We start from the raw sequence: 11,737 nt of genomic DNA, 5'->3' as shown, positions 1-11,737 counted from the left end.
AACTGTGCAATGGGCCATCAATTTAGTAAACATGGGCTATTATCTCAACCTAAGAATTCGGTATAACCACTGGCGTTGATGATCAATGGTTTCAAAAAGTAACAATAAGTTTTTAGTGAATATTCGTTTGCAGAGTTCTTTCCATTAAACGGGTCGGTGCTTACTTGCCTTTGATTTTCAGGACGTTTTTGCATTGTAGAAGCGGCTTATTACGTTAGATGATTGTTGCAATATCAGCTTTAAATTTCGCTATAGTTCAAATTTTTAGATTTGGCTAATGGCTATCGATAAACCTTCCGACGATCAAAGCTCAGATGGTGCCATTTTTGCACCTCTAGGGTCGGATGAGATTGCAGATAACGTCACTTGTGTTGAAAGTCTGTGCATGAGTTGCTACAAACAGGGCGAAACAAAGCTGCTCTTGACCAAAATTCCCTTCTACCGAGATGTTGTCGTTTCCTCCTTCAGATGCGAAGAGTGTCATTTTTCAAACACTCAAGTTCAAAGTTGCGAGGCAATTCAGAACAGAGGCGTCAGGTATTTTTTCACGTTGTGTATGTAGTATTCAGTGTAATAGAAACAGAATAGGTCCACGGAATGTATGAATTTGTGAACAAATTTAATCACGCTTTCATTATTGAGATGATGAAATTATTGGCTGCAGTTGAGAAATCAGCTTTTGACTGAAATGTCAAATTAAATTACAATTAGACCTAATTTTTACTAGATACTCCTAGTTTTAATTGAGATTCATGATCAGTGGCGGTTTACCAATGCTTAATGTAAAATATAAAGTTAATAGCAAAATATCATTCAAGATTATTAAACACTTTAATTGCATTCATTATCTCTATTCAAGCTCGCTGAGTTAAAGCTCAAAGTATTTTGATTTTTTTGCAAGGTATGAAATCTGCGTGAATGAGTCTAGTGATCTGAATCGGCAAGTGGTGAAGGGAGAACATGCTACCATATCAGTTCCACAAGTCAATCTTGAAATACCACCCGAATCACAAGCGGGATCTATCAGCACAATAGAAGGTGTCATCCAACGTGTAATTGATGGCCTCGAACAAGATCAGAAGATACGCCAGTTGACGGACCCTGACAGTTTTGAGAAAGTAAAAGATTTTGTGACCAGGTTACGCGACTTGAAAGATTCAGATCTGGGCTTTGATTTTGTTCTGGACGATCCGTCGGGAAACAGTTTTGTGGAAAACCCGTCAGCTCCTAATAAAGAAAGCAATCGCATTTTTATGCAAGGAAAAGAATTTGCATATAAACAGAAAGAGAAATGACAAGTGTGGGAAAGTGTAAAAGTTATGCCATTTCTAACAACAAGCGTCAACAGTTCAATCATTTTTATAGCTGCGAAGCTGTAAGCTGAGCGAAGCTATATTGCGGTGCTCTTGGTTTTTTTTTACAATTCAAAGAATTTGAATTGTATTGGGGCGCTGTCTTTTTACGACTCGAAGAGGAGTATTGGAGAAGTCCTTTTTTTTAAATCAATTTTATTGGAGTGATTTTTGAAGCGGGAAATGAAACGCCTGAAAAAATTTGGAGTAATTTTGGCGCTGAACAAAAGTGAAGAGCGGAGCAAAAAGAGAGTGGTGTTTGTTCGTACCGCTGTTTTTGAGAGAGCGAGAAATTGATGTGTGAAAAAATTTTCTCTAAGCGAGCGAAATTTTTTTGTTCACGTGCGGCATTTTAAAGCAGTTTTTTTTCATTTATTTTAGTTAAGAGGTTTGGTTATGATTTTGTTTTAATTTTAGGCTGGTTTCGGTAGTGGTTTGAAGGTTTCTGGAAATTCATATGAATTTTATGATAATTCGGATGTTTTTAATGTATTTTGCTGATTTTCCGGGCTAATTTTTGCGTTTTTTTGACGATTATTTTTTTACTGGGTCAAATGTGTATTGAAGAAACCCCTTCTACTTGAGCAATTTTATGATAACAATTGGTTACAGTTTTGTGGGTAAGAATCATTTTTTTGTTGAGAAATATGACAAAAAATGGCGAAAATTGGAACTATTTTTCTTAATTTTTTTTGCGTTTTTCGTTTTTTTCTGTTTTTAGCTAAGTTTCTTTGCCTATTATAGCTTGCCTATTGTTTTGCGAGCATCTGGGTACCATATTGGCTGAAGGGAATTTTTCTTTGGATTTATATGTTTTCGAAATATTAAAAAATGTAGTTACCTTTTCCAGTTTTTCAGTGAAAGTTTTTAAAAGAGCTTTTTTTCATAATTTTAGCCTAAAGTATTTTTTCAAAATTCACATAAGCGGTTTATGTAAGTACTATTTGTTTTGATGAAGTTATTTTGGCAGAGATAGTTTTTTCGGGATCTCCAGATTTTTTATCATATTTTAACAGATTTGATTTTATTGTTTTTACTTTTTGTTTCATGACTTTGTTTCAAGATAATCATAAATTAGTGAAGGCACGTTTTGTTTGATGAGTAGTTGGATGGAGTTTAAATAGATTTTCACTTCGAGTGGTTTCCGGAAATCTTCCGGCTATGTTTTTTAAGATCTGTTCACACATTTTCATGATTTTTGAAGTCAAATTGGAGTAGTGATTTTGGTCACGCCGAAACAGGAAGTGGAGCGAAAAAGCGAGTGGTTTTGCGGCGTGAAATTGTTTCGCTGTAAAAATTTAAAGTAGATTGTGAAAACGGTCTTTGAACAAAAATTCGCTTTCTCGCTAGTGGTTTTTTGTTCACATGCGGCAATTTCACTTTAATTTTTACAGTTTTTTTCGATTTTTTGGATTGGATTTTTTTTTCTAATTGGTTTTCCCAACCCATTCATAGTCCGTTCTAGGTCTAGTTTTTTAATTAGTCAATGAAAATTCTTTGAATTGTTCGTCAGGACTTGTCCTGCTATGTTTTTTTGTTTCGTCGTCTGACGCTCTTTTTTCGTTTTACATTTGTTCACACAGCAAAGCTGAAAAAGTCAAATTTTTTGAATGACTTCTTCCTCTCACTAACGGCATTTGCGCGCGTGACGTCATTTCTCACTAGCTTAAGCAGAAGTTATTAGATTTGTTATTTGGTTGATTAGGTTATTTGCGTGATTAGATTTTGATCATACGTGACTTACCTCACTCAATAAAATGACTTTTGCACTTTAAAACTTAAGTTTAGTTTGAATTTGTTAAAGGTCAAAGGAACTAATTTGTGTAGTAAAGGTCCCTAATAAGAGGGGTCTGCGGAATGAATTTTAACAAGCTTTATTAATTTATCGCTGAATGTTTTTTACCTAGTTTTTTGAGCGGCGTCGATTTTTTTCTCAATTTAGATCTGAATCTGTTTCTATCTCTATTATATGGCACGCAGGTCTATTCTTTCGCAGCTATTCCGGCAATCTGCCGGCTATGTTTAATAGTTAAAGGGTTTTAGTGGCAATTATCTGAGTCCTTTTGATATTTTTAAAGCCTCCCATTTTACCCCACTTTTTGCGTTCCCTGCAGCCTTTATCCTCGCCCATTGAGCCCAGCCTCCCTAAGCTTATGCTAGTTGCAACCAAATTCAACAAGGGGGGGGGGGTGATCAGGAGATCCAACCTCCCCCTTGCTGGAAATTTTTGAAACCATAGAAGTTTTTATAGCCTGTACCCCACTCCCCTCTAAATCACATCGCCCCGACAGTCGTTCGAGAGCTATTCGTCCGACGTTAGTCGTTTTATGTTAGGTTAAAGTTTTTGAAAAGCTGCAAAATATACATGGACTCAACCAATCCAGCTGCTGCGTTGAATTGGTTTAACCTGACGCGGTTTGATTGAAACGATTGCTCCTAAGTGCTTATTATTAAATGTTATACTCGAAAATTGCTGCAGCAAAATTTCTCTGTAAATTAAATCATCAAATTGCTAATATACAAGCAGGTGATCTCAATAGTAAAATAGAAAATCTGTTTGAACTTGTAATTCAACGTCTTGATGATGTGGTGCCACTGAAACCTTCCGTATCACGCAAAAAAGTGCCATGATCAGATACAATGGTAAAAAAGCTTTTAATTTTCGAATCAAGTATTACCAGCGCTGGCCGAATAATCCCACCCCAGAAAATTGAGAAGCCTATCAAAGAAAATGAAATAATGCAACATCGAAACTACGCAAGGCCAAGAAAAATCATTATAGTTTAATATTATAGTTTATATTCTGTAGTTTAATATTATAGTTTAATAGCAGAAACCCTTCCATTAAATCAATTTTCAGATTCTATAACCAACTCTGCTCTACTGATATTGAGGGAAAAACTCAAAAAATAGATGCAGACAAATTGAATGATTTCTTTGCAAACGTGGGACCTTCTTTGGCAGCAAAGTTTTCTGACGCGAAATCTCTTCCTTTTTCTCGCCCTGAAATTAGTCATAATTTCTTTATATCCAATACAACACCTGATGTGGCGATGAAAATGATAAAAAATGTTGCCAAATAAAACGTCAGCTGGTCATGACAAAATAAATTAATTGTAAGGTTTTGCAAAATTTCAGGGCCTGTTCTCGCAAAGCATTTAGCTCATATTTTTAATCAATGCATTAAAGAGGATACTTTTCCTACTTTTTGGAAATTAGCATAGGTTGGTATTGATCAAAATGGTGACACTTCTGTGCCAGAAAACTATCGACCAATAAGTTTGCTAAGTACCTTTAGCAAAATCTTTGAAAAATTAATATACATAAGATCGTTGAGTTTCATTAAAAAGCATGACATTCTTAACCCAAATCGATTTGGTTTTCGGCCAAGCTCGAATTGTGTTGACGCGGTCAAAGAACTGACAGAAGAAATCCGGACAGTAATGGAGAGCAAAACTTCTGGACATTTTTGCTTGCTTGATTTGAAAAAAAAAGCTTTTGATACAGTAGATCATCAAATTCTCTTCAAAAAACGAATTCTTAGGCTTTCGTGGGAAAATAAATATCTATCTCATCTTAGTTATCTCATTGACAGAAAACAATATATTTTGTGGGATAAATCAAAATTAGAGGAAAAGTCGATAACCTATGGAGTGTCACAGGGCTCAATTTTGGGGCCCCTTTTGTTTATTTTGTCAATGATCTGCTTTGTGCCAAAACAGATTGCAAAATTGTTCTTTATGCCGATGAAACCAGTCTATTTCGTTCCGGTAAAAAATCTGGAGTAGTCCTTGCGAAAAATGTTGAAGAAGTATTCCAATGGCTATCCTTGAATAAGCTTACCATGAATGCAGACAAAAGTGAAATCATTTGCTTTGAAGCCAGCAATGATACACCAAATAATCTTAATTCGTTCAAATAAATTGATTCATGCAACAATCTTGGCATACATCTTGATAGAAATTTAAATTTTAGACACCATATGAACCTGGTTAGAAGAAAATTGTTGCGTTTCTGTGGAATGATTTATAGGTTACGTAATTTTTTATCACGCAAACACCTTCTCATTTTCTATGACGCATATGGAAGTTCAATCTTGAACTTCGGCGTTCAAATCGATGGCTGTACTTATAGAGCAAATCTATAAGATATTTTAAATATGCAAAAACGAATAGTGTGGACAATATTTTTCATTAAGAAGTTCAATTCTGTATCAGAAGTTTTCCTTAGGAACAGGATCTTTTCAGTATACGAACTACACTTTTCAACGGTTTTCTGTGAATTAAGATACGGAAGCTATGATAATGTTGTTCATCTAAACGCTCAAGTTTCAAGTAGAATATGCACTAGAAGAGCATCTCAAGGGCTTTTAAAACCACCAAACTCGGACAAAATTTCAAGAACACTCTCTTAGGAATAAGTTATTAAAAGCCTTCATTATCCTGCAATCTCTGAAAATTCAATCAGCATACCTGAAAAATTTAACAAAACCAGCTTTCAAAAACTTTTACAATGATTTCAATGAGACATATGTGTTTGATAACGCCGAATTTTTTGAGCTTTTTTCCGTTGAGAAACGGCTCAAGTTAAAGGTTTTTTGTTAGGTTTTTATTTGGGCAATCATTCGAAGAGAAATGATTTTCTCATTGGTTGTCCTTGTTGGAATAATGTTTATTTGCTTTTTAAACAAATGCATCAACTTGTAATTGCAACTAATCCAACTAAAATCAATTCAATTCAAAATAACGGATTATTGAATTATAAATGAAAACAAATAAAATTGCGAATTGCTGGTAAAAGGATCATTGTGGGACAGTCAGCCACTATATTAGATCTTTAGAACAAGACAATGCTCTCGGTATGGATGCAAATAAGGAGCATGACGCCGTCCAATCAAATTTAATCTCGAGTGGTGGCGATGAAGATGACACGAGCACTGAAGTTGACTTCCAGAATGAAGTCCTCACTTTCAGCACTAATTGTCCCTCTTGTGGACATAGCTGTGACACAAATATGAAGTCGGTGAAAATTCCATTCTTTAAAGAGGTTACAATTCTCTTCCGCTTTTTATGAATTTAATAAAACCGAAGTTATTGGTCGGACTGAAAGCTGAGTGACTGGTCTTTTTTCCATTAAATTATATTAAGTGGATGCAGGTAAGAGCTTCATGAAATTTCGAATTTCAAATAATTAACTTGGTCATAATTATATCAATAATTTTTAATATGCTGCTACAAGTAAATTTATGGATGAGATATCTCGAAGCCTTCGGTACTTTACATATAGTAATCTAGCCGAAGATAAGTTGGAAAAAAATAATTTTAATCGAATTTAGTGGAACAGAATTGTAGGTTATAATCATGGCTACAGTTTGCGATAATTGTGGGCAAAAATCAGACGAAGTCAAGTCAGGCGTGGGCATTGAGCCCAAAGGGGTGAAGTACACGTGTCGAGTGCAGAACGTGTTTGATTTGAACCGAGATGTGCTCAAATCTGAAACCTGTTCTCTCGCCATACCAGAACTGGAAGTGGAGCTTGAACATGGATCGCTTGGAGGAAGATTCACAACTATAGAAGGCAGTGGTTGACCCCGGAGTAGTTTTCAGTTTAGGCTGAAGTTAACTGGTCAAATAATGAACAAAGTGCTTAGCAATACCGTTAATGCATTTTGATTTTGGCCTTTGTTGAGCATTGTGATCGGTTTGAATAATACTTTTAATATTGATCATTTCTTTTTTATAGCTGCGAAGCTGTAAGCTGAGCGTAGCTATATTGCGGTGCTCTTGGTTTTTTTTTGTTTCGTCGTCTGACGCTCTTTTTTCGTTTTACATTTGTTCACACAGCAAAGCTGAAAAAGTCAAATTTTCTGAATGACTTCTTCCTCTCACTAACGGCATTTGCGCGCGTGACGTCATTTCTCACTCGCTTTAGCGATAATTTTTTAGGTTATTTGCGTGATTAGATTTTGATCATACATGACTTACCTCACTCAATAAAATGACTTTTGCACTTTAAAACTTAAGTTTAATTTGAATTTGTTTAAGGTCAAAGGAACTCATATGTGCTGTAAAGGTCCCTAATAAGAGGCTTCTGTGGAATGAATTTTAACAACCTTTATTGATTTATCGCTGAATGTTTTTAGCCTAGTTTTTTGAGCGGCGTCGATTTCTTTTTCAATTTAGATCTGTATCTGTTTCTATCTCTATTATATGGCACGCAGGTCTATTCTTTCGCAGCTATTCCGGCAATCTGCCGGCTATGTTTTCTGAGATTGATCTATTTGAATGGTGTTGTGGGCAGCGCATTTTGATTTTTCACTCCTTAAATATTATGATATTTATATACATCATGGTGCATTTAAACTCATTCGTTCAAATTTGTTTCTAATCTAAACCTATTTAGCAGTTAATCGACAATTGCAGGACTTAAAAATGTTGCTTGAATGGTGCATGTAGTATGGGGTAGGTGTATTCGTTGAAAATGAGCTAATATTTTTCTGATTTTCCTAGTTTAATTTTATAGAAAATGTAATTTTTCAAGCTTGGCGTATAGCTGTCGCAGCGTACATAATATAACTAATTTTGAATTGGTGTTAACCACTGCGTGAAGGCCTTGTGAACACATTTCTGGATGGTGTTGACAAGTTGACCCCCTTTGGTTCAGGCGACAGCACCACATCCTCCACTGCAGAAAAATTGACCCAGTTTAGAAGTAAAGCGCATGATCTGTTGAGCTTGAAAGAGCCATTTACAATTGTGCTGGATGACCCTGCAGGGAACAGTTTTGTGTCCAAAGCTGAAGATGATGATCAGAGTTTGGTTGAAGAAAGGTAACGTTTTTCGAAAATATTATGCTCAATAGTTTCTAATTCTGGAGTTCACTCCATTTTGTCCATCTTTAAAAATTTAGTAGCTACATGAGTAATGACTGTGGATTGAAAATGAGAATTAACGTTTGATTATTCCGATTTGAATTTTTTCGCGAAATTTATAACTCCTTTTTCAAAAGCTAGAGATGGCTGGAGAGGTAAACACGCAATCAATTACTTTGAATTATATGGCACCACCATTTGAAATTTAAACATTTTCCACTTTTTTAGAACTTCAGAAAATATTTGAAAAAAGCCTAAAGCGAGATTGTGTTTGTTTCATAATCGAGCTGTTAGCTAATACACTAAAGTATTAGAAGCAAAATAAAGGGAAAAATTTAGCGACGTATCCCGTATTTAAGCAGTGTCCCGCTAAAACCTTTATTGGTCAGTTTTATGCAGATAGCTCAAAACCCAACGTTTTCACGACCAAGTTTTTGTCCTCATTAGAGGTTTTAAAAAATAGTCTCAGAGCAAAGAAAAATTTAAGGGTGAGCGATTGGGTCTAGAAGATTTGCAGGGGTCTATCTGAGTGAAAGACTTGCAAATCTGAAATCTCCCGCTTTTTTAATATCTTGCCGAATTATCAACCCAAATCATTGCCGACAGGGCTGTCACTGCTTAGCAAAGCAATTTTAAAACTAGAGAAAACCAAATGTTTTTTGACGGATTCATTTGTTTTAGAACGTTAAAAAGAGAAGTTTTGTGGTTGTGCCCGTTAATCTGATATGTGAAAACTGATTTCGATGTTTTTTTGCGGTTGAAAATGTGAAAAATGCTTCATTTCCTTTAAATTTCTATCAACAATAGTCGTTTTTGCATTTGTTCGGTCACCAACAGGTAGGCATTTTCTCAGCCTGTCTCAATAACTTGATTTCATTATACCCAATTTTAAAAAATTGTGAAAAAAATGTTGAAATATTGAAGCTTACTATGAAAGTTTTAACTTTTAAGAAAAATTTTATTTTTAGCCAACGCATTTGATTTGTAACAAAGATGGCGATAGCTTAGCAATTATCGAAATACAATGTTCAGTGATTTGGAGAGCTAAATTGTCTCAAAATAAAGTTTCTTTATTCTTGAAGCAGAGTTGAAGATTGGTCAAACTGGTTTACGTGGCTCCTGGCTATAACAGAACAAAATCAACCAGAGAAAAAACACCGGGCCGGTGTGCCATCAAACGCACAGAAAGCTTAAAATACTGGATACGTTGTATCTCAGCAGTGGCCGAGAGGCAAACGAAGGGTAAAATATTTCGGGCACTGTGGAGCCCAAAAACACAAAAAAAGCTAGCAATAAAAGACTCAAACGAACGCAAATGCGAAAACCGAAATCTTGGAAAAATCTAAAGAATACGAGGAGTCCAAAACAGAGGGAGATAATTTATAGGAGATTGTTGTCTCTTTAGAAATAAACAACGGCGAAAAAAATAATTATGGGTGAGTTCTTGATTGTATTAGAGCCATAACTTCCGAAGAATTTTCAAAAAAACTAATATCAAGTTTTGTTATCTGTTGTCAAGTTTTTTTGAACGTCTCTCGTTTTATGCAAAATTTGTGATGGACAGCTTTGTTCGATTGATAGAACATTTGTTCGATTTCACTTCTTCAAGTGACTTTTTCACGCTTGACTTTGTGATCTTTCGTGACCTAATGTGCTCTCATTCAAAAATCAAATCTGCCTCCAGAACACTAGCGATTATTTCATAAGGTATCTGGCGGCGGTTGGGGGTACGCACACCTTTTTGTCGCAATTTGTTGCACCCATAAGTTTTCTATCCTGGAATTCAATTGCTCCGCCTGTCGTTCGGGAGCAATTTGTCCGACGTTAGTCGGTTTATGTTTTAAGTGGGTAATTAGCTGTTGTATAGTTCAAGTTTTAATTCGAGTGGGTTTCGGAATCTTCAGGCCGTTTTTGGCTACTTTTTTGTACAATTTGTGAGGTCTTATGCACTTCAAATCGGCTTTTGTTTGTTAACTACAAACTACGTCGTCCGCCCTCTCTATATACCCCCACCACTCTGATATTAAAGCGTGCGTTAAAGAAATAGCAATTTTGTAGTTTGGATGCCCCCACCACTAAAGATTGCCAACCCTTTGAATTCATCTGACGGTAGTCGGTTAATGTTTAAGATCCTGAACGCGATAGATCTTTGTTCGTTTTTTGATAGCCGCCCTCATCTTCTCAGCCGGCTATTATAGCGGCCCTATTATTTACAATTCAAAGAATTTGAATTGTATTGGGGCGCGCTGTCTTAACATTCGCCCTTCCTGATAATTTGCTTCCTGCTTATAGTGGTACAATGAAGTTGACAGTTTTATCAGTTTGTTTTTGGCTGGGGTTTAAGTTAAGTTTTCCTGTAGATCGATTCTCGAGTTTTCGGTTATATTTTTTCTGTTTGCTCATTTTTATGATCTTTGAAGTCAAATTGAGGTGATATTAACCGCACCGAAACAGAAAGGGGTGAGAAAAACCGAATAGTTTTGTGGCGTGAATTTTTTTCAATCTATTTTTAAAGTTGAGTGAGAAGCCGGTGTTCTTTTTCTTGCGTGATTTTTTTGTTCACAGTGCTGCAATATAACGTTGATTTTACTTTTGTATGGGTTTTTCGAAATGGTTTTACCAATCCATTCATAGTACAATTTAAGTCAAGTTTTTTTTGTTTAGTGCATAACAATTCTTTGAGTTGTAAGCCCGGACTTGTATATGTCTTTTCTGTGTCGAATAAAAATTTTTTTCGATCAGGCTTATCTGGGCTAGATGTATTTTTCGATCATTCTGCTCAAGGAGCATTTAATCAGCAGTTCCTCAGCAATGCGATCTAAAATGAACATAATCAGTATCAAAAAACAGAATCAAAAATAGAAGCGGAATAAACCCATGAAGCCAACTTTTAGATGCCCGCTTCTTGAACTTTGTTCTTTTAAGTCTCAGTTGTCATCTCTATTGCTGATTGGTATTAATACTAGCCGCATTTTCTCTTCATTAAGAAACAGCAGTATGTTTAATTACGGAATGACATCAAAATAGTTTGCAGATCAAAGATATTTCGTACAATTTTTTCATTTATTTCTGTTCGTTTAATCCCAATCGGGGTTAAGGGAATCAAAGGCGGCTATTTTCCGGCAATCTACCTGGTATGTTTCAGTATTGCTGGCGAGTAAAACTTCAGCATAAGTAACGGTAAGCTTTGTTTCAGGTATGAAAGAACCTATGAACAGAATGAATTTCTTGGGTTGAATGACATGAAGACAGAAAATTATGAAGAGGAAGAGACTCAAAACAGCTGACGAACACAGAACTGTCCATGCTTTTAAATGTAAAGATGGTTGAATTAATTGCTAATATTTTGTTTGTGCGCCATTTTATCAATGAAATTAAGTTTTAAGCTTTCATTAATTTTACACGCAGGAAATTCATAATTACTCTTAACTTTGTCACAAAATGGTTTACAATGATACTGATAACTGACAATTCGTTTTCGAATCGCGAGATAAATTTAGAGATGATTCAAGTC

At 35.5% G+C, this 11,737-nt stretch overlaps 1 protein-coding gene across 1 annotated transcript; it reads left to right on the top strand.

Moving 5' to 3' along the window:
- Positions 1–257: 257 nt before the first annotated feature.
- On the top strand, positions 258–11,615 carry LOC142341102 (zinc finger protein ZPR1-like). The gene is made up of 6 exons (XM_075391982.1): positions 258–537; positions 902–1,237; positions 6,155–6,398; positions 6,704–6,929; positions 7,962–8,181; positions 11,420–11,615. Exons 1-6 carry the CDS (start codon positions 278–280, stop codon positions 11,508–11,510), a joined length of 1,377 nt encoding a protein of 458 aa, XP_075248097.1. The 5' UTR covers positions 258–277; the 3' UTR covers positions 11,511–11,615.
- Positions 11,616–11,737: the final 122 nt, after the last annotated feature.

Source organism: Convolutriloba macropyga, chromosome 6 (genome assembly GCF_964194025.1).
Source record: "Convolutriloba macropyga chromosome 6, txConMacr16.3, whole genome shotgun sequence".
Classification (NCBI taxonomy): Eukaryota; Metazoa; Xenacoelomorpha; order Acoela; family Convolutidae; genus Convolutriloba; species Convolutriloba macropyga.
Note: the sequence above shows the minus strand (reverse complement) of the source record. Positions and strands in the feature narration are given on the sequence as shown.